The 24614-nt window shown below is 32.1% G+C and overlaps 2 protein-coding genes and 1 long non-coding RNA gene across 3 annotated transcripts; 2 read left to right on the top strand and 1 right to left on the bottom strand.

Moving 5' to 3' along the window:
- Window positions 1-5259: 5259 nt before the first annotated feature.
- Window positions 5260-6189, top strand: LOC121218185 (uncharacterized). Its single transcript, XR_005914390.1, has 2 exons — window positions 5260-5419; window positions 5804-6189. It is a non-coding gene; the product is annotated as an uncharacterized lncRNA (long non-coding RNA).
- A 7642-nt stretch (window positions 6190-13831) lies between these two features.
- LOC107944500 (adenine phosphoribosyltransferase 1, chloroplastic) lies at window positions 13832-16718 on the bottom strand. Its single transcript, XM_016878323.2, has 6 exons — window positions 16400-16718; window positions 16207-16317; window positions 16040-16132; window positions 15793-15942; window positions 15544-15602; window positions 13832-14196 (listed from the first exon to the last, which is right to left on the bottom strand). The coding sequence occupies exons 1-6, from the start codon at window positions 16491-16493 to the stop codon at window positions 14143-14145; spliced, it is 561 nt and encodes a 186-aa protein (XP_016733812.1). The 5' UTR covers window positions 16494-16718; the 3' UTR covers window positions 13832-14142.
- Window positions 16719-23156: 6438 nt separating this feature from the next.
- On the top strand, window positions 23157-24255 carry LOC121218184 (zinc finger protein ZAT10). Its single transcript, XM_041094974.1, has one exon. The coding sequence runs from the start codon at window positions 23341-23343 to the stop codon at window positions 24082-24084; it is 744 nt and encodes a 247-aa protein (XP_040950908.1). The 5' UTR covers window positions 23157-23340; the 3' UTR covers window positions 24085-24255.
- Window positions 24256-24614: the final 359 nt, after the last annotated feature.

Here is a 24614-nt window from a genome sequence, read left to right as displayed (position 1 = left end):
CAAACTTCTTAAGGACCCTTTTGAACTTGATATGTGTTTAGAAGTCCTAGAAGGCTTTGTTGATGCCCCAAGATGTAGCATCTCTCCTTCTTATTAATTCAGAAAGGGTAAGACTACCGCATGCCCCACCTTTGAACAAAATTTAAACTGCCCATTCATGGGTTTTCAATTCAAAACCCTTTGGTCTCAAGGCGCCCTTTGTGGGTTTTCACCTTGGCCTCTCCTTTTTCTTTTTCTTTCTTCTTTTCTTTTTTCATTTTTTTATTTTTTTTTTCATTTTTTTTTCAAGTGAAGTATTTATTTCTTGAATCAGAATTCTCGAGATTAGGCAGGTTCTTGCCATCCATCCTGTCAATATCAACGCTTTTTCAGATAAGGCCTTCCACATAAGGTCCTTTCCAGTTCGGCATCCATTTTCTTCTGAAGTCCTTTTGTATGGCAAGAATATTCTTCGATATCAGGTCTCTGGGGCGAACTTTTTGGTGAGCTCGCGTATTTTATTTTTGGTACTTTTGACCAAGACGGATAACCTTGAATCTTTCCTCTTCAATCAAATTTAACTGATCATATCGGGTTTGGATTTGCTTCATCCAGATTCAGCTCTGACAAGACTTGAAGGGTAGAAATATCAACTTTGATGGGTAAAACTACCTCTATTCCATATACTAGTGAGAACTGAGTTGCTCAAGTAGAGGTTTTTCTTTTATTTGGTTTTTTTTATTTTTATTTTCTCGTTTTTTTTACTTTTTTTTTCTTTTTTTTGTCTCCACTGAACTGTTCATTTTGGGCGGCATGGTGTTAATCTTGAACAGACTGCAAACTTCTGATGTCGTGCGGTTGTTCAAATTCAATGCATTGTCTAATATGATCCTTTTTGGCGTTTCATATTGACATATGATTCTTCAAGAAATTTGTTGATTGTCAGCTTTGTGATATTGGCATATGAAGCAGCTTCCACCCACCTAATGAAGTAATCGATGACTACAAAGATGACTCGAAGACCGCTAGCTTTTGGCGAGATTAGCCCAATGACCTCCATGCCCCCACATAGAGAAAGGTCATGAAAAAGTCATAACATGAATAGATGGAGGTACATGAATTTTGTCCCCGTAAATTTGGCCCTTGTGGCGTTTCTTGGTATAACTTATGCAATCCCCTTCCATGGTGGACCAGAAGTACCCATATCTCATGATTCACTTGGCCATTGCAAAACCATTAGCACGTGTTCCTCATTCAAGATCTTCTTAACCTCAAGAGCATCCACTTGTCTAAAAATATCTTTGAATTCTTAGAGTAACTCAATAACGTCTCGCTTTGTCTCTGCAGTGATACAGGCTCTAATCTTCACCTTTTTCTCTTCTCCTAAGCTCACAATTCCCCACTGAATTTTTTTTGTAAGGTTGGATCTATTTTTTGACTTGCCTTACCATCCTTAACAAATCAGGAGATAAACTACAGTCTTGATCATCTTCGAAGTCTTGAGGATCCTCTAGACACATATCTTGCTTGAAAGAAAGTTCTGAGTCAATAGTAGTGTCGCTCATATCATTGATATCTGGGGACCTATTCTAGGGACGAAGGAAGTCTCAAAGAGCTAACGAATCAAAGGGTAATTACCTGGTGGTATGAGTATGAATGAATTGGAAGGAACAAAAGAATATTTGCCAAAACAAGACACAAAGATGCATTTCGTTGAAATAAAGAATAGTGAACATGTGCCTTTTCACAAAAGGATTTTCTATTGCTCCCAGGCTTAGAACAATAAGAGCGTTCCAAATATTACTCTGAAATGGTCCTAAAAATTACAAGAATCTCCTCCACGGTCCAGTTGTTTAAAACGCCTCTAGGGATGTAGAAACAAATTCAAGATAGGTTTTTTATTTTTTAGTTCTTTTTCAAAGGCATACACATCTTCACCTTTCGAACCATCGATATATTCAAAGAATTCCAATCCATCTGGTTTTGTACTAGAGTTCTAAACTCGACGTACTTTTGGATTTTAGGAAATTTATTGTATGCAATGAAATGTAATGTTGATGCATGAACGCGTATTTTTTGATTTTAGGAAATTTATTGTATGTAATAAAATGTAATGTTAATGCATGAACGCGTATTTTTGGATTTTAGGAAATTTATTGTATGTAATGAAATGTAATGTTAATGAATGAAGAGATACGTGCAATGAAATGTAATGCAGATGTATGAATGCAAAAAGAGACATTGATTCTTGATTCAATTCTATTAGAATAACTTTACTAGAAAACAAATCTCTTTACATAAAGCGGATACATATACGGCTTTGCCCTCATATGCGGAGACATTCGATCATTTTCTTCGTTCGAACGTTAAGATAAGTCTCACGAACTCTTCAAAAGGGACGTATCTTATATCTCCTTTTTACTCAATCCGGGCCGCCACTCGTTACTCACTCATCCTTGTGATGCTCGTTGGCTTCTCTTTAAAAAGTTTAACAGTTCTCGAATAATCTTTGTCATCTTGAGTCTTCAGGCAACGAGGCAAAGTCGTATAGTTCTCTACTGAACTATCATCCTTCTTTTGTTATATCTTCTCGGACCGTATTAGGACAACCGTATCGTCATCCACTCTATCAAGAAACCCATTTTCTTATGACAAGCTCTCTATTTAGCAATTGAACGTGAATCAACACCTCTTTTTATGATGAAAATGCAATGCAATCATAACAAAAAGAAAACATGTTAGTACAAAGCAAAAGCAAGCAAGAATAAATAGAACACCTATTTGGGTGAATACTAGGGGTTCGAAGTGGTTCTACCTAGGGTGGGCTCCTAAGGTTCACTACATGAGGTTTGGTTCTAAAGTAAGGGTACCTGAACCAGCAGATTCCTCGATCCTCACCCATTATAGGCTCATATGGACCGAGTTCAGTTCAGGGGAATACATGCGGAGATGAAAATCTCACGAAGACATAGGTACGGATGTATCCCGGAAGCGATTCACTATCCCATGCGGAGGTGAAAACCTCACGAAGGCGTAGTTTCTCACTCCCACTTAAAAGGTGTGACCAACGGTCATGCAATGCAATGTGCAGAGGTATAAAATAAAATACAGAACATGATAAAAAAATATAACTCAAAACAAAAAGAGATGCAATGAGAGGATCGTAAATTTAAATCGAATTTTCCACTTTCAACAAAAAGACAAGAAATAATCAACACGTGGCTTGACTCTCTTATAATCCCCAGTGGAGTCGCCAAGCTGTTGACACCATTTTTTGATGAAAACGGGGTCGACTTGGATTTTGAAAAAAAGAATGAAAACGGGAGTCGCCACCAATCTTTTTTGATGAGGTGTGATCGGGTCACCTCGAAGAGTGGTTATTTTTAATAAACGATTTAATTTTTATTAAAATAACGATTTTGGTCTACGAAATTCAGAAAAAAGGGTTCGGGAGTCGGTTACGCACGAGGAAGGATTAGCACCCTCGACACGCCCAAAATTGGTACCTTAGTTGATTATTTAATGTCTTTATGTCGAAAATTAAAAACTCGAAAAGAATTTAAAAATAAGATCCTTCTTTATATTGCGTTATTTTTTTAAAAAAAAATTACTTGGATAAGTCAAAATGAAAAATGCCTTCTTATCTCGAATTAACAAGATGTCACATCCAGTAGGTTAGGACACGACACCTTGTATTTTTTGAGAGTAAGCTTTCCTTTTATTTTTTTATTTAAACCTCATTTATTTTAATTTTAAAAGGATATTCGATTACTTAGAATCAACGAGAAAAATCGAATCTCAGTAAGTTAGGGCACGATTTTCTCGAATTTTCTAAATACGGAATATTGCCTTTACTTTCGAAAAATCCTCATATCGAGAAAACCACGTTGTCATATCCGATGCGTTAGGACACAACATATTGAAATCCCGATAATGAGTTTTTATTTATGTTTTTATTAAAGAGCATTCTCGAGCATTTAGATTCAACAGAAAATTAGAACCCAGCACGTTAGGGCCCAATTCTCTCGAAGATCCCAAGTATCGAGTATTGCTTTTATTTCCAAAATTTTCCTTTTTTACGAATTCGGGTAAAAATTGATGTGACGGAATAACAATTACGATAATGCGAGTAAAAATAATACGAGCGAAGATAACAAAATAAATATATAAAAAATCAATTATATACAATAACAAGTAAATAAACAAAATAAAAAAAACTAAAACATTTTTAAAAAAAAATAATAATGGACACATAAATAAATAAATAAACATAAAGTAAAACAATAATAATAATAAAGAAATGAATAAAATTATAAAAGTTTTAAAAATGTATGTATGAATTTTAAAAGATTTAAAATACAAAAAAAAAAAAAAACTATGTAGGTATATATATATAATGAAAATATGTATGTCTATACGTATATACATATGTGTATGTATAAGAATTATAAAATATGAAAACATAATTACATATATATAAATAACATGCGCATGTATGTATATATATTACATAAAGACAAAAAAATATAAATATGTATATTATAAAAATAAAATAACGTAAGTATGTACATACATTTATAAGTATATGAATTAAAATATGTAAATATATAAGTATATATATGCCTGTAGAAAATATGAAATATAAAAAATATATACTTAAAATAAATAAAGAATATGTACATGTATATATATATAAATTATAATAAAATATTAGAATAAAAATGAAATAAAAATATTAAATATGAAAAAATATATATGTATACGCGTACATAATAAAAATATATACTAATACATAATAATAATAATAGTAATACTAATAATACTAATAATATAAAAATGACAAGGATATTTAATAAAGATATAAGAATAAACGGAAAAAAAAGGACTAAAATTGAATTAAAAACAAAGTTGTGGGGCAAATGTGAAAGGAAATAAATAGAAATGGGCTTATTTGAACGCGCACAAAACATAGAGGGACCGAAACAACAATTATTCCATTCCATTAAAACGCAGCACATTAGCGGGGACTAAATCGAAAAGCGCGAGAAATTATAGGGCCAAATTGGAAACAAGAAAAATGACTTAATTGCAAAACCCTGAAAAAGCGGAAGGACTGCGCGCATAAATATCCCATTCAAACGAAAACACGCGGATCCTCTAGCGGGTCGGTCGGATGGGTCGGGCATGGTCAAAACGACGTCGTTTTGAGGCTTAAGTGTAGCCCCCAAAACGACGTCGTTTTGGAGGGCTATATAAGGCCTAAAATAACCAAAAAGAATCATTTGGGGAGAGGGAAAGAAAAAAAGGAAGAGAGAGGGAAGAGAGAAGGGAGAGAGAAGGGAGGGGAGAAGGGAAATCCGGCCAGGGGGGCCGGTCACCGGACGGCCACCGGAGGCTCGCCGGCGCCGGCGCCGGCCACCGCACGCGGTGGCCGGAAAAGGTAAAAAAATTATTATTTTTTTATTTTTTTATTTCTTGTATTTTTTTATATATATATATTAATATTTATGTATGGAAAATAGGTTTAGAAAACGAGAAAAAAAATAAAGAAAAAGATTACCTTATACTTTGTAGTTTTTTATTTTTTTGACAACTTTGAACTTCTGATTTCAGTGTTAAAATCACGGCTTGTACATATGTTTCATTCTATCTTGGTTATTGATTTCTTTTGAACATTTGAACGAATGTTAAAACGAAAATAGAAAAGAAAAAAAAAAACCCCATCATACAATTTTGATTCGGGTTTTTATAACCCACTTTCATCTAATTTCTTATTGTTTCTGCTTTGTCTCTTTGCATGGGATGGGCATGATGGAGGTGACAGAGGCATGGGGTGCAAACGGTATGGGCAGTGCCAGGTTTTGGGCAGAGGAGGAAGTGGGGGCTGCGTGGTCGCGCACATGGGGCAACGGCGCCAGAAAATTTTTTAGAGACTTGGGCCTATCGGGCTTCACTGTTTTGGGCTGGTGTTGGGTTTTTAGTGTTTAGGTAGTGGGTCTGATTGGGACTGGGTTTTGGGTATTTGTATCTAGGTTTTGTACTTTAGACTTTATTTATTTGGTTTATTGGGTTTTGTTATTTGAGTTATTTTATTGGTATGGGCCCGGGCAAATTTTGGGCTTTACATGAACTTTAATCTGGTGCAATTATATACATGAAACATGAATTGTGGTTCATATATATATATATAAAACTTTGATTTTGATTCAATTGTACATATTTAAATAAATGGATATATAGATTTATTCTTACACTCGTGTATGCAATATATCAACATAAACTTATGATAATTCGATAATATTGTTAGAGGTTTATGAAAATTGAATCAAATCAAAATTTCATGCATAAAATCACACAACTTCAAAGTTCATGTATGACATTACACATTGGATTAAAGTTCATGCATAGTTTTTATATTTATCCCTATAACGATTGCAGTTTTAAATTCTTTTGAAATTAGAGGGATTGAAGTCCAAATGAACAAAGAATACAAGGATTTAGAGCATTCTCATTGCCTGAATGAGTTGCTACATTTTTTTTCACATTTAAAAACATGAAAAGAACATGGTTAATCCTATTGATAAAAAAAAGTATTTCATAAAAAATTATCCAAAAATTAAATACGCCATATGAAAGAAAATACTCTTTTAAGGTCGACTTTAATTGACAAAGATAAAAGGGATTCTTTTTGTTTAAGTGCTAAATAATTTAAGTAAAGACTTAATTAGGTATATTCGTATATATGTATATAATAATTAGAGAGATAAGTCTCCAAGGGAATGAAATGGAGTAGTGTGAAAATTAATATAATTATTATTGATGTGTTGAGAAGCCATGTTAACGTGGGGGGAGTCGTGGTTGGTAAAACTAAGCTTTCTCTCTTCAACAACATCAACATGCATGAGCTAGTGTCTGTTTACTATTAAAATTGTTGGTACAAAATTCGGGGTTCGAGAGTGGATGTGATTCATACACTGTGTCGACGTTAGTGATGGTCTGAAAGAATTTTTTTTAAAAATTTTGGAAGGTTTTGAAAGAGATACAACTGTTAGTGTAAAAGTGGTGTTTTGGTGTCTTCTAGTGATGAAGAGAACTTAAATTACTATAAGAATATGCATTTTTAGTGTAATAAAAAACACACTAAAGGCTACAATTATCGGTGGTTAATTTTCAGGTTGTCACTTGTTGTCTGTTTATTTTTCGTTGTAATGGTAGTTTAGAACCAAAAAAAAAGTAGTGAGAAAAATATAAGAGCAAAAAAGAATCGACGCAACTAATTTTTGTTAACGTAATTCAAACACAACGGTCCTATGCCTGCGGAATCTCGTCTAGTGAATGATTTTATTTCAACAATCATCTGAATCATCTATTGGCTTAAGCCTAATCTATACTTACACAAAGAAATAATTGCAGCACTAATACCAACCTCAATTGTCAGAAATCGCTCACTCAAATATCTCACAATACAATCAATAAACTCTCCAAAGAATACCCAAAAGAGTGTCAAAAAAATAAACACAAGAACACAGCAAAGCTATTGACAAAAACATTCAAAAAATTGCTCTTTGATGTGTGGCACAAAACAACCTATTTATAGGCCTTTACAAGTGGTAATCAATAGTGTTTTGATAGGTTTTAAACTCCTATTTAAAAGTTAAAATTATCCTATTAATTATCGTAAGTATTTATCACATAAAAGTTTTTATAAATTAGTCTTCCAACTATTCCAAAACTCTCTTGAACAAATATGATATTTATCTCCAAAAAATAGCGTTTTAATAATGAGACTTTCATGTTAATTCAATCACCTCAAGCAATTCGGTTGGGAATCTTAGCACCCTCACTGACTCATGCTTCTAGTTTTGTTAAATATGCCACTTTCAAGTGAACCAAGCTCAGTACAAATCAAAATTATTCAAGGTCCGAGTCGATGGGCCAAGTAGAGAAACAATTTCGTAATAACAAGACATGGAATGAGCAGTAGCAACTTTCCCAACAGACACATATAACTCTCTTTTTATTTTATCAATTAAGCCTTTCATCTTTGCCACAATAACTTCATTCTTTTGTAACTATTAACTTTATCACAATAACTCTTTCTTTTTTTCTTTTTTCTTTTTTTTTGTGATAGTTAATTTTGTCACAATGGCTAATTCTTTTGTGACAAAGTATGTTAAAACTAAAATCATTAACAATAGAGAAAAAAAAACATGTTTTTACACCTACATTTTATTACTAAGATGTGACTTAATCATACTATTGAAAGTTTGTGGTAAAGTTATAGAAGACTTTATTTTATGTATGCTAAGATGTGATAAGAGGAGTCTATAAGTAGATCCTAATGTGACCTTGCGACCATCCATTGATGGTTAGCTATTAGACTTACAAAATATATTCAATTTAAAAGTCTAGTCAATACCGAAAGTGCACGAATGTTATTGCAATAATATATTACAATGAAATACTCTCAAAATGGAAGTACTTCAAGGATTAAATCCCTAGAGAGATAATATTAGTCTAAATTGAGCTAATGCAAACAAAATTGTTCAACTAATCTTATGGATTACCATTCTAATAGAACTCATAGCACTGTCAATACAATCGATTTGAAGGTAATCACTCAACTAATTAAGAACCTAACAATCTCAAATTTAACTTTCCTAACAACTATAAAATTAGTGATTAGTGGATTCAATTGGTGAATTAATGGTTAAACATAAACTTGTTGATCCTAAATATATTTTCACTAATCCTAACCCCTCCCGGTCTCTTGACTCGCCTTGAGAACTAGAATTCACCATTAAACCCAGCTCCTACTTGTAAGCCTAACATACACCAGATCTTTCAACTCATTGTGCTTAACAAGCTAGATTGGTTTGGTCAACTAGGGTTAGATCTCTTATTTTTCGTAATTCTAATCATGCCTATGGTCGTCAATTATAAGCATGCGTTAAAATCACCAATCTAAGCAAGCAATAATATAAGTCTTTACAACAACTTATTTAATCATACCAATATTCACCACTAATCACATAACAAATTAGCTATCCGTGGATTTAATAGTAACAATGGAAATCAACATTATAATGCAAAATATAAAAGGATCAAGGTCTAGAAATGCTAATTAAGTGTAGATATCCAAATTTTTGAGAGCCCAAACTAGATCCTCTTACACTAGACTTGCCTAGTAAAATTTGAGATTGGAACTAAAGATACTTAAGATTTTTAATTACAAAATAATATCTAATAAAACCATCAAAGTAGATATTATATGGAAAGTAAAGTTTCTACAATTGAGGAAGATAGGCCATTTGGGGCCTGATTTTCATATATGACTGATACGATGGGGTTTCTTGAGGGCTTATAATAATGCCTAATTAGTTTACTTAAGTTTATTGTTAGAGTGACCTAACGGTGGGGTTAGGACACAACTATTGGCAGTTAATCAAGGTGTTGAGGCAATTAAGAGAAGAGTGAAAAGAATAGTGCTACAAGCAATGCCCGCTGCATCTGGCACTGCTCAGCCTCATAACTTGCCATTTTTAAAGTTAGCAATTTTTGTAAACAAAATCTTTTAGCTGTAATCTTCACTGATATTTTGGACGTGTGCAAGTCCATTTCTGAAGACAAACCATTTATAGAAAACATATCTTGAAGATTGGTTTGAATTGGATTAAGCAAATCAGTTTCCTTATTTTAAGGAGACTGGATCGGTCGGGTAACTTGGTTACATATACTGAAGATTTGAAGACTTAAGTTGGACTTATTGAAAATATTCTCCGTGATGATTACCTTACTACTTTGGTGGGAAGATTCATTGTAAGTATGTTAGCAAATCGACAGCAGTTTAAATACTTGAGATTTGTATAGGTTTTGTACTAAGAGTTTTAGCACTTATACATTCAATAATGAACTTGTAATTGTGAAGGCATTGAGTGTGAAAACAAGTGAATTACTTGGTTTCTAAGGGGAAATTTAGAGAATAAATATCTAGATCTTAGGTACAAAAATGAGGTTGTTAAACTGGTGGGTGTTAAAACTTGAATCACTTGTTGTACTAGGTGCTATGATAGTGGATTATCTCTCTGAACAAGGTCCCACAAACGTAGGGAAACCGAACTACATAATCATATTGTTGTGTTCGTATTTGTTTTTCAGCAATCCATGAAGCAATTTGCATTGCTCGAAGCACTACTCAAACATACTTACAAATATAGTTTTCATTCCTCTAATAAGGTAATGCATCTCTTATTAATTTCTGAAACTTTCAAGTAGCATTATTGTCAATTTGTATTTCTCTTACATTAAATTATTTTTAGAAACATAAGCATTATAAAGTTTTCAACTAATCCGAATTTTAATATTAACTAATAAAAAATAAAACTAAAATGCAATTAATACTTTTGACAAAAGAAATTAAAAAATAAATCACAAACCAGATTAATACTAAAAAAGCATTGAAATTAAATGAAAAAAAATTAACAAAAGTAGAGTCTATATATTACTAAAATTTGTACTAAAAAGGAAAGTCAAGCTACTAGAAGCTTTATTTTTTTTCCTCCTTCATCTTAGTTATATATTACATATACAAGTATATATATATATTTATAATTTCTACAAAGCTTCTCAAATTTTTAAAGTATTAATTCTTGAAATTATTACTCTTCAATTAATAAAATATCAATTAATTATTTTTTGGTTAAATTCTGTTATTAGTACATGTACTTTATGAAAGTTGTGGATTTAGTCTCTATACTTTAATTTATTCAATTTTTGTCCTGACCCAAACAGTAACAGTTAAATTCGTTTAATTAAACTCAATTACCAGTCTTGTACTACGGATACAGTTGTAGATTTAGTCCATATTTTCCAATTGAATCATTTTAAGTCGATAGTATGTTTGTTGCATTGGATTTTAACGAGAAATGAAATTTTAAAATTTGAAAAGTACAGATACTAATAACTGAATTCAACCATTATTTTTATATAATTGTCTTATCTTTTGCTTGTAATTATTAAACTTAAAAAAAGTCAATGCTCACTGAACTTGTCTTTTATAGGTACATATAATAATGGTTAAAGAAAATATCAAGTAATAAAATGTCAACTTTTTAGTATTAATGTAGTATTACATCATGGGAAATATGGAAAATTATACCTAAATAATAATCAAATGAAGGGGTCACTTATGTGCATAAATAATTAACAGACTTCAACTTTATTTTTTATTATTTGGTGGGGAGAGTTGGCTGACTAAAATGATTTTTTTTTCTTTTTTTAATATATCTTTTGATTTTTAAAATAAGAAAAAAAAAGGAAAGAAATAATTTTGAAAATAAAATATAGTGATTTTTTTTTCTTTTTTTAATATATCTTTTGATTTTTAAAATAAGAAAAAAAAGGAAAGAAATAATTTTGAAAATAAAATATAGTTGGGAAGAGCATGCAGATTTTTTTTTATATATAAAAAGCATATGATTGTACTTTGAAAGTAAACAATTGCTTGCTAAAATAATAATAATAAAAGATGAAAAAAATTTAACACTTTTATTTAGTTAAAATATCTGCATTCTTAATCTACAATATATGTGTATGTCTGCATTTGTAAATGGTGATAAATTATATGGAGACCATAACTATTTCTACTTTCTAATATATATGAGGTAAAATTATAGTTTTCATCCTTCTTTAGCTTTTATACTTTAATTTCACGTAATTTTATGCTTTATTTTTATAATGTAATTATATAGTTCAAATCATTAATATCGTCAATTATTCCGCTTAAAATGTAGACGTAATTTTCTTTCTTAGAGAACTCTTCAGACTAGGGGTGTAATTGAGCAGAGTTAATCTGAATATTGGAAAGCTTGAGCTTGACTCAATATTCGGGACTCAATACTCGGCTCAAGCTTGATCAAGCATCAAATTTTAAGCTCGAGTTAGAGCTTGAATAAGCTTATTTATCAATTTTCGTACTCAAGTTCAAACACAAGCTCGAGCTCATTTGTATTTAAGCTCTTTTTATATAATAAGGATAAAAATGTGATTTCATATTATAAAACTCAATTTAAATGAAAATTTTGATTTTGTTCGCGACCTATTCGAATCAAGTATTACAGTGCATGAATTCGACTCGACTGATAGCTCGAGCTCAGCTCGATAATTACCAAATCAAATTTGAGTTTTTTCAAGTAGAACTCAAATAGCTTGCAAGCACCAATATCTCATTTACTTACTATAGACTAACCACCGAAATTATAGAAGTAGAAGACCAAATTATGTCAAAATTATTTCGATTAAAATGTTGATGTAATTTTTTTTTTCTTAATAACACTCTTTAGACTAGGGATATAATTGAGCAGAGTCAACCTAAATACTAGCAAGCTCGAGCTTGACTCAACATTCGGGACTCAATAATCAGCTAAAGCTCGATCGAACATCAAATTTTAAACTCGAGCTAGAGCTTGATTAGTCTCATTTATCAATTTTCGAACTCAAGCACAATTAAGTTCATTCATATTCAAGCTCAAGTTCATTCGTATTTAAGTTCTTTTTATACAATAAGGGTAAAAAAGTATTTTCATATTATAAAAATCTATTTAAATGAAAAATTCGATTACGCCTGTTACCTATTCAATCGAGCATTACAGTGCATGAATTTGACTCGGCTGATAGCTCGAGTTGCTCGAGCTCAACTCGATAAGTACTTGACTGAGTGCGAGGTTTTTTTTAGAAAAACTCAAATAGCTTGTGAATGTCTTATTTACGTACTTTAGACTAACCAATGAAATTATAAAAGTAAAGGACCAAATTATGCCAAAATTATTTCAATTAAAATGACGATGTAATTTTTTTTCTTCTTAAAAACACTCTTTAGACTAGGGATGTAATTGTGGGAAAAAAAAACAGAGACTAGGGATGTAATTGAGTAGAGTCAACTTGAATACTAGCAAGCTCGAACTTGACTCAACATTCGAGACTCAATACTAGGCTCAAGCTTGACCGAACATCAAATTTTTAGCTCGAATTAGAGTTCGAATAAGCTCATTTATCAATTTTCGAACTCAAGTTCAAACCCAAGCTCAATTAAACTCATTAGTATTCAAGATCAAACTCATTTGCATTTAAGCTCTTTTTATATAATAAGAGTAAAAATATAATCTCATATTATAAAATATATTTAAATGAAAAACTTGATTATGCTCACAAACCATTCGAATTGAGTATTACAATGTATTACAATGCATGAATTCGACTCAATTGATAGCTCAAGTTGCTCAAGCTCAACTTGATAATTACTGGGTCAAGTTCGAGTTTTTTTCGAGTAGAACTCGAATAACTTGTGAGCACCAATGTCTCATTTACTTACTTTAAACTAACCAATGGAATTATAAAGGTAGAGGACTAAATTAAGTCAAAATTAAATACATGCATTAAATCGAGTCGAACCCAAATAGTAGCAAACCTAAAATTTGAAGCTCAATATTTGACTCAAACTCGATCAAACATCAATTTCTAAATTTGGGCTAAGCTCAAGGCTTCAAGCTCGATTAAACTCGCTCAGCTCTTATTATATAATAAGAGTAAAAATATAATTTCACAATATAAAAAGATATTTAAAAAATAAATAACTCGATTAGACTGACGAGTAGTTTGAATCAAATATTACGGAGCTTGGCTCAATAACTACCAAATTAACTTTTTTTTGTTAAACTCGAATGACTTGCGAGCAGCAGTGTGTTAGTCTCATTTACAACCCTAGGTTATTCACTTATTTCATGCGGGAACATAGGATTAAAAATAGAATACTAGAAACGAAAAATAAAGGTCAATAAATGGTGAATTCAGCAACTTAAAAACAGAACAATGGCATTAACAACAGAATCTCTTGTATCGACAAACAAGACCTTTCACTCAAAGCCACTTTTGCTCAAAATATTATTACAAATGCAATGAACACTCACCTGGAAGAATATCGTCATCAACACCACCTAAACCTAATATTATCATGGTTCAATCCACTAAAACTTTTACCAAATGCAGCCTTTTTTATTCAACCAAATAGACTTGTTAGGCCTTTAGGCAAAGTTGTAGCTATATATTGAAAACTCTAAAAAGTGCAACAAACAATGCCCATCTACCACCACCACAACACTTGTGATATCAAGCCGAGTTTACAAGAACAAACAGCGGTGTATCTCCTAACCGTTCCCGACCCTGAAATAGAAACCGAGAAAGAATAAGAAAGGAGAGCAAACGTTAATGGGTAACTGATATCGGGAGAATATGGTTTAGTTTATGCATGATTCATAGCACACCAGAAGTCAGAAACCAGTAAAAAAATGGTAAAAGTACCATGAAGGCCCCAGTACTAGGAGTCAGATTGCATTTTGCTCCCTTACCTCAAAAATTGGGCAAATTAATTCTTATACATTAGATCAACGAGTAAACTGATCCTTTCTGTTAAAAATTTCATCCATTTCTTCTGTTAAAAACTGACGTAGCTAATAGAATAACCAAACAGTTCCATATGGCATGCCACGTCTACCTCATGATAACGTATGGGGACCAGATTTTAACATTATAAATGGATGGAATTTATAACAGAAGGGTCAATTTGCTCTTTGATATAACATATAGGGACTAATTTGGCTTATTTTTTGAGTAAATGGGACAAAATGCAATCCGACTCCTAGTACATGGGCCTCTATGGTACTTTTACCGTAGAAAAAGACTAATGGTCAGTAATTTCAAAGCTCTACTAGAGTGCTAGTTCATACATGGTCACAAATTTGCATTTGGTACTGCATCCATGCCTTTATGCTTTGGTTGAATTTGATAAACAATGGTAATTTAACATGAAATTAACTATAATAAATTTTAGTTTTATTTTAAAAGAAATGATAGAGATGCTATTGTACAAACCTCAAATGAACAAAAAGGATAACAACTAGTTCATTAGAAGTCAACCTCCTTTGACACCCAACATAATGTTCATAAAAGAACAAATATATAGTGTTGAAGCTGACATTGAAACTATTATATGTTTGAGAACTTACTGCTCAGCCTAACATGTGCTAGTGTTAGGCCAAGCAGTCTAAATAAGTAGGCAGGGTACAAGCAGGTGCACTGCACATCCTATCAGACATGTCTTTTGGAAAGAGGATAATGGTCCAGTGACATTAGCATAGGCTGAAAAAGAAGATTACCACTTTGCAACTATGAAACTCGAGCAGGAATGAGATTCATTGTTTCTCAAAAAAACTCGCAATTAGCTTTCTAATCACCGTAAGCAACATCTAGAATACTTTTTCCTCTACAATACTATGACATTTGTTTGTTTTCTTGCTGTTCTAAAGCTGAATTATGATTCTAAATATTTATTATTAGTCCCTAAAGATGCCTAACTACAAACTGCTCCATGGCATATTTTTATTAGAGTTTATAAGCTCAACCTTAGTTTTATCAGTCATTATGGTTTCAAAATATGTGTTTAAAGCTCAGGTTTATCACACGAACTGTGATTGATAAGGCAGCAAGAGGTATGAGATTAGCACCACATACCTTTAAACCTGATAATTCGATAACACAAGCGCACTCCACAATATGCACGCCGACTCGCTCTGCAAATGAAACAATCATTCATGTAAATAGCAAAGCAATGCTCTAATACGACAAAAAGGAAATCCTAAGGCAATCTCTTGTACTTTCTCCTTAATTCAAAGGCTCACTCATAGCAACACACTAGCATATATGTTGCATAAAGGTGAAAAACGAGTAAGCTTTTGACGTTTGTATATAAAATTGAACTACCAAGTAGCCTAATCGCAGCAGACAAGGTTCCACCGGTGGCAACGAGATCATCTATTATCAAAGCACGTTCTCCAGCTTGCACGGCACCGACATGCATCTCCATTTTGTCTTTTCCATACTCTAAAGAATACTCCTCCGAGATAACCTCCCCTAATAAACATAAAAAAATTTAACAATTACCACAAAGATCACTAAACAAAATGCAACAATCAACAATACTCAACAAAAATCATCTTTATATATATACCAGGCAACTTATTGGGCTTCCTCATAGGAACAAACTTGGCACCAATAGCCAATGCAATAGGTGGACCAAATATGAATCCCCTTGCTTCTATACCTGCATTTTACCATACAATTATAAAGAAATATATACAATATACACTATTAAAGTAAAAAAAAAAAACCCATTACCTGCAACAACAGATATATTTTGCCCTTTGTACCTTTCAACAAACAAATCAATAGTATCACTAAATGCTTTGGTATCAAGAAGCAAAGTTGTTATGTCTTGAAACATGATCCCTGGACCAAAAAATGAAAAGAACAGTTAAAGCGTAAAAAGAAAAACCAAACAGAGGGATCGAAAGTATGTTTTGTTTGAAACCTGGTTTGGGGAAGTTTGGGATGACACGAATTGCAGAAGAAATTTTGGGGATACGAGGGTCTTGTTGTTGTTGTTGTTCATCTTGAGACGCCATTTTTTGTTTTGTTGATTTTGTAACTGAGTTAGTGACTCGCTGATGAAACTCAACACGGGGACGGGTCGACTCGGATGGTATTGATTTTGGGTTTTGCGGCAGAGAGCAAAGTAGCTGTGAAAGAGGAAGACTGCGTAGTTGTCAGAGTGACCAACCCTAACAACCAATAGGGTAAACTACACTCAAGCTCATTGAACTATTAGAAAGCTTACGTTTTGGTCACTAAACTTAAAAATTTTACAAGATGATCATTGAACTATTTGAATATTTTCATTCAATCACTGAGTTGTTAATATCACTATTGTATGGCTTTCTTCTCTCACACTGTCGGTACCAATTGAAAGCTCTACAGTTTAGTTTTTTTTTTTATGAAACTGTTTTGAACCTCATGAATCTATAAACTAAAATTCAAACAACTTTCTTCTTCAATCTTTGACACTGACAATCAAATCAGCTTGGATCTAATGTATATTTTTCTACTCATCAATGAGTATTGTTCTACCGTACCGATCGTTGAATCATTGCTTGAAACTCACCGACTAAACTTGACCAAAAAAAAAACTTAACAAACTAATGACTTAAATGCAAACTTTCGAATAATTTAGTGACTATTTTATAACTTTTTGAAACTGAGTCACTAAAATGTAAATTTATTAATAATTTAGTGACCTCGAGTATAGTTTACCCTAACAAATAATATAAATAAATAAATAAATAACCAACTGTAATTTATTTATTTTTTATTTGACGTATTGACCTTGGCTTAAATATCTTCTTGTTGTGTCTAGCTTTTGCACAAAAATTCAAATTTGATTTAATTCGATTTGATTATAAAAATTAATAAATTAAATTTAGTTTATTTGAACTTGAAAATCATCCTAACTCAAAACAATGAAAATTTGAATCTAAATGATCTAAATAAATAACTTAAAATAACCAAAACTATAAGTGATAAAAATTGGTAATGGTCTTACCCAAAAAATCAACCTCAAACTTAAATAATCCGAACTTATCACAATTCAAATTTAAAATTACCCGAACCAAATTGATCAAAATATTAAAAGTTTATTTGACGCTATCTAAATTGACCTGATCAAAAACCAATCTAACCCAGCACGACCCAAAATTGATCTAAAGTTATAATTCTAGTTTCAACTATTAAGGATAAAAAAAAATTGGAACTTAGAACTAAACTTATCTATTTAAAAAAAAATCAACTTTGTTTCAAATTTTGATTTAGGGTTGAGGTGTTAAATAGTAAAGTCGGGATGGGTTGGAGTTAAATTTATATATGATATTAGTATATTTATGTTTATTCAAGCTCAACTTGATCCACAATATAAGTTTAAAGGTTTTTCCAAAGCTACTCTTATTTGTAAATGATTAACCCAATTTTATTTCGAATCTGCTCATATTATTTTCAATTTAGTATTTAACATTTAGATTTTTTTTCTTTTATTAAAAATTTAAAGTTGAATTCTTTCATTTTTTAAAAAATTTAAATAACTTAACATATTTTTTAACGTTTACATGGTATTATATTATTGCATATAATAATTTTATGTGATATGAATCACATAACATATAAAAATAAAATAAAAATATATTACAAAAATGGGTCAGATCGGGCTCAAGCTTTGAATGTTGAAGTTCAAGCCCGACTTATATTTTAAACAGACATATTTTTTGCTCAAGCCCATTTTTTAAACTTTGTGCTTTCAGCCAAATTTTCTTATACTGCAAGCATACCTTTAAGCTTGAATGGGTAACCTAACCCATGAACAGATCTAGTTTAAGGTAAAACGAAAATTAAGTTAAAAAAGTATATTAAAATCATGAATAGTTATTGTCATAAAATAAAATAAATATTATCTCATAATAATCTGGCAAGTTATTAGGTGGGCTTTTTTTTCACAAGTGAGTATAAATAACAAAATAAAGCTGGACCAATAGTTGGGCTTTGTCCAAATGCACTTGTCAGAGTTAGTATAATGTATATATATTAATTATGCTCATTTGTTTTTAAATTATACTATTAAAATAGTAAATTATACATATAGTACGAGGAGAAATTAGATTTGATTTTGGAAATAACATTATTAGAAGGGGTGGCCATAAACTCGAAAAGGATTAATTTGTAAACTCTTCAGCTTTTGAAAAGAAAAAAGAAGTAAAAATACCATGGAGGCCCTTATATTCGATGGTGTATTTTGCCCCCTCGACTCAAAATATAGGCAAATCAGTCCTTGTACTTTAGCTCAAAGAGTAAATTGGTCATTTTATTAAAAATTTCATCAACTTCTATTCTCAAATATTGGTCCCTGTACATTAGCATGAAGTACACGTGGCATATCTGTTTAGTTATTTTCTCAACCACGTTAGTTTTTAACTGTAAAAATGGACGAGTTTTTTTAATAGAAATGACCAGCTTACTATATAATCCAATGTACAAATACTAATTTGTCCATTTTCTAGTAAATATGGCAAAATAAAATCTGACTCCTAGTATAAGAAGATCTATGGTACTTTTACCAAAAAAAGAAGAAGAATAAGAATATCAAATTTCACATTGTATCAATATATATCTTTTGAAAAAGAAATATTAACTCTGTGATAAGTAGTATTAGGGCCTCTTTGGATGGGCGTTTAACTCCAATGCGGTGCGTTTAATTTTCTTTTTGTTTCACGCCGCAATATTGCTATAGTATCTAATTTTATCGTCAATGTTGTTTTTACACTTATCGTATAAAAACGCACTGTCCATCCAAAGGGACCTTTAGAATCCACCTTAATTGCTCGATTTCACACGAAGCACCTCAACATTTGGGGCAAGCAAGATAGACTATCTGTGACTTCACACCAAAACCAATGACACTAACATGCCTTTTGAAGAAAGAGTAAAGTGACTTAAGACATAAACAATTAACTAAGATAACTCAAAATGGATCAATTTTTCATGTATGTCATCCATGACACGACCAAATGCATATATGATTGGACCACTTCCATTGAACTAAACACACACACACACACACAAAAAAAAAAAAACAACCCCATAATTTGCATAATCCCATAATTCTAGAAAATGTCAAAGGGTTCCTTTGACAATGAGCCAAAATTTCCAGAAGAGACCAACATTGCTAATTAGCTTTCGTGTAGTGTTCTGTTTTCCGACATAAACAAGTTTTGCACTATATAAAAAGGAAAAATAAAAATAAATAAAAAAAACCCACATGTCTTTCGTTTTCTTAACTAACTGTCTTTGAAAATATATATGTGATAAGTTCAATGATTCTTCATTGATTGGAAAAAATTTTAGAAAACGAGAAACCCATGTTTGCCTTTGTTTTTGTACCCAGATTTTCGATAGGTGAGCTGAAACTGAACTATAAAAAAGAACCAAAACAGAACAGTGTTTGATTAGGTAAGTGATGACTTAAAAGGCGGTTTTGCCTGCCCCTGTTTGAACTATGATGTTGCCATTCTATGTATTATTTCATGCTTATCTTATTTTTTTAATTTGGTTTAAATTAAATGTTTTTTTATGCATGGGTCATTTTTGTTCAACCGTCTTAAACATTTTTTTTTCTTTAGTTTTTTAATTTAAAATTCATAGCAGGGCCGATTTTACATTAGTCGTGACGACGTGAATGGGGTCGTTGCGACGTCGGGAAGCTTCTCATCGTGACGTTGCTGTCTGTTTGACACTCTAGAGAACTCTACTTAAATTTGTCAATTAGATGGATAGAGTTTAATTTTGAATCAGAGTTAAGTCGAATTTTAATTTTTGTAAGGTTCATTTTGTATTTAGGTTATTTCATTAGTTTTGGGTCAAGTTTTTTTAGATTTTTGTCGTCATTTTCTAATTCAATTTAGATTTAGTTTGACTTAAATTAATTAAAACGTTTTTTTTACAATTATAAATATAAAAACATGTTTGAGGAATCATTTAGAGCATAATCAAATTATTATAATATAAATTACGAATTGAAAATTTAAAAATCATAAAACTAATTAGTTAAACCATAACTCACACATGACAATGGTTAATAATAAGACTCGAAGATTCACGTATTTTAATTAAAACGTATTTGCAATTCAATTTAAGATCAACGCATTCATAATTAGAAAATTTATTCTACCCGTTTAATCGAAAATTGATGAGGGTATCGATTCAGAACACGATATTGATTCTATTAATCGGGGGGGGGCGGCTGTTGCAGTGTTTATCCCGATGTTTCGCGTAACTTCCTACAGCTTTCTAGAGAACCAACATAATCAGTTGCAACGAATTTAAACTTGTCTTAATACAAAGAACCAGTTTGGTCAGTTGGTTCATCTATTTAATTTTTTTTCTTTTTTACATTTTTTTTAACGTTGTTTTTAAGAATATCATATTCCACGATTTTCAATTCCCAACAGAGAAAAAAAAAATCTAAAACTGTCATAAATTCCCACGTGTTAAATCAGTACAGACAGAACTAAACTGCCAAATCAAACCCTTAACTAACATGTGAACACCACACAAGTTGTCAAGTTTTCAGCCTCATGTGAATCATAAGTCTATAGGTATCTATAACTAATTATTTGTAAGGGTAAACTTAAAAAAAGTCACTTTTATTTATTTCAAATTACATTTTAGTCACTTATATTTAAAATGTTACGTTACGTTATCGTTTTGTTACGAAGTGGTCATTCTACCGTTAGGCTCCGTTATCTCCCTAACGGTGGTCCTACGTGGCAGTCTAAATGGGTTTTAAATTCCAACTTGGATGTCCTATACGGCAGTCCAAATTAAATTTATTTAATTAAAAATCTATTTTCATCCCAGCAACTGGACATCCAAGTTGGCATTTAAAATCCATTTGAACTGCCACATAAGACTGTCGTTAGGGAGGTAACGGAGTTTAACGATAGAGTGACCACTTCGTAACAGAACGATAACATAAGTGGCAAAAAACGTAACATTTCAAACATAAGTGATTAAAATATAATTTGAGTCAAACAAAAGTGATTATTTTTATAATTTACCCTTATGTGTAACAAACCCAATTTTTTAAATGTAATTTTTTATGATTAAATTAATTATAAAGACTTGATTTTTGTTCACATTAAGTATTAAGCTAAGATTTGTTGTAAAGGTAATAATTAAGACAGTAATAAATAAATGAAGACTTGATTCATTGGAATCATATTCACACATAATATGTTTGTCTCATCAGATTTTAAAAATAACAAAGTCTAACTTAAAATTTTCGTAAAATAGAGGGACTAATAGAGAATTTAACAAAAAAATTTTGTTAGTGAAAGTTTCTTGTGAACGTACATTGTATGAGGTTTCACCGCCCCCCACTACCCCCCGTATGATCTGGCAACTAATGATCAGCGCTTGGTTCCAAAGTACTATCCCCCCCAGATTTTGCGTCGATTCTACTCGGTGAAATGAATGCATTATGGGGGATAGGCTATGGGTGGGTATTCACTATGGCATTAAGCATGTGACGTTAGTTTTCAACCAAATTTAATTTAGATTTTAAAAGTTTTAGATTATTTTAAGTTCGGGTTTGTATCATCTTAAGTTATTTCATAATGGATTCAAATTATTTTAAATTTGGATTAATTTTCACATTCGAATTAGGTGAATAACTTAAAACGGTACCATTTTACGATTTTGAAATGTGTTTGGGAGAGGTGAGGAGTGTTAAAAAAGGTGTCTTCATTTCCAAGTCTTTTCAAGAAAAGAAAAGAAAAAAAAAACAACTCATACTCGCTTGAAATGTAAGGACCCACGTAGTCTACTAATTCCTTCTATCACTTGCTTACTATTTTCCTAGATTCAATTTTGGGTTTTTTGTTTGACCCACTCTTTAAAGGAATCTTCTCTTAGCCAGAAAGAAAAAAAAGGGGTAAATATATATTTTGGTACCTAAACTTGGTTTCACGGTTCAATTTGGTACTTAAGGTTTTTTGGTCTAATTAGGTACCTAAACTTATTTTTGTCCAATTAGATACTTGAATACCACTTTTTGGTTTAAATTAGTACTTGAACTTGACTTCATAGTTCAATTTGGTTCAAATAAGTTATTTACTGTCAGTAGACTTGCTCATGGATTGGACTATCCACCAAAGCCCAAAGGCCCACTCGAAATTTGAGAGAGTTTGGATAAAAATATTGGGCCTAAAAACGGGCTTGGGTAAAAAAATTAGGCCATTTTAAAACATGAGTCGGGCTTAGGTTTAACCATTCAAGTCCCAAGCTCGGCCCGACTAGACCTATTTTCTATGTTAATAGTATATTATATTATGTTATTTATATATATTATAATTTATAACACATAAAAATTCAATCTATAGTAATATATAATATTATTAAATATTAAATTTAAAATAATATAAAAAAATTTAAAAGAAATTATGGGTGAGTCTAAAATGAGCTTGTGTTAGTAATTTACAAATATGGACGGAGTTAAACAAAATTTTAAGCTCATATTTCAGTTTGAGTCTAGCTTGAGCAAACGTTATGTTAATATAATGCTTAAGCTCAATCCGAACCCAATCCGACACATGAAAACTAAATTCAGATAACAACAAAATGTATAGCAAAAGAAAAACTCAATTAAACGTGCTCCTCCATCTCCCCTTTTATATTTCTTCTTTCACTCTCATCACAATGCCCAAATAAACTCTTAACAATATCTTCGACTTTAGCTTAACTTTCTCACCACTTGTCACGCAATTTCCTTTCCCCTACACAATTCCCCCTTTATAAACCCTCACTCACTCTTTTTTAGCTCACAATTTAGTCCCCAAAGCTTCAAAAACTTCCACTTTTCTCTATTGTTTGATTATGGCTTTAGAAGCTATTAACTCTCCAACCTCAGCCACCGCTCCTTTCCGCTTCGATGATACTAATTTACACTGCCTTGAATCCTTTACTAAGCGTAAGCGTTCAAAACGACCACGTCTCGACCATGTCACTGCCGAGGAAGAATATTTAGCTCTGTGTCTTATCATGCTAGCACGCGGCGGTGGCCAACGATCTCCTTCTCCAACCACCATGCCAGAACCCACCTCGACGGAGGAGCAGAAACCGAGTTACAAGTGCAGTGTTTGTAACAAGGCGTTTAACTCTTACCAGGCTTTGGGTGGACATAAAGCCAGCCACCGTAAGCTTTCCGGTGGGAACGACGATCAGACGACATCGGCGACCGGGACAGCCGGTGGGGTTGTTAAGTCATCCGGCGGGAAGTCACACGAGTGTTCCATCTGCCATAAAAGCTTCCCTACGGGTCAGGCCTTGGGAGGCCATAAAAGACGCCACTATGAAGGTGGGGCGGGGAATAATAACGCCGGCGCCACCGCTACCGCTAGCAGCGTGACGGAATCTGAAGGAGTGGGGTCAACCAACACCAACACCAATACCCATATCAGTAACCGGGATTTCGACCTCAACATGCCGGTTTTACTGGAATTCTCTCCGGCTAATTTCTTTGTTTCTGCCGCCGGTGATGATGAAGTGCAAAGCCCACACCCTGCTAAGAAGCCATGTTTATCGATACCACCCAAAATCGAAGTCAACTTAACAATTTAAAACCCTTTTTTTAGTTTTAGATAACAATTCCATGAATTTCTTTTGTTTTTTTTTTTTTGGTGAGACGATTTTTTCCTGTACATAGAGCTTTGAACAATTCTTCAGTCTACTGTTTTTTTTTAAATTAATTATTTAGTCGGCTTAATTCAATTCAATTTATTTAATTCGATAGCTTTAGTCTCAAGTTAGTGGTGGGTGGCAAAGGCGGCGGTTGAAGCTTCAGTTTTGGTGCATGAAAGGGATGGGTGGTTTCTTAACAGGTTGTGGCATGTTATGACACCATAAGGATCACGTTCATTCCTCTTTTATGGTTTTTTTTTATTGTTATGTTCGAGAGAGAAGCATTCAATCCCATTAACTCCAATCAAATTTCATCTCTTTAATTTATAGTGATGTAACTCGAAGAATTCGAAGTTTAAATACGAATAATCTAAAAATAACTTAAAACTCAAATGAATTTAAAATTAACTTAATTAAAATAATAAATTTATTATTTAATTTTTTAAATTTTATGAAATTACGTATTAATA

Source organism: Gossypium hirsutum, chromosome D06, assembly GCF_007990345.1.
Source record: "Gossypium hirsutum isolate 1008001.06 chromosome D06, Gossypium_hirsutum_v2.1, whole genome shotgun sequence".
NCBI classification, from domain to species: domain Eukaryota; kingdom Viridiplantae; phylum Streptophyta; class Magnoliopsida; order Malvales; family Malvaceae; genus Gossypium; species Gossypium hirsutum.
The sequence above is the reverse complement of the archived record's forward strand: the minus strand, read 5'-3'. Positions and strand labels throughout refer to the sequence as shown.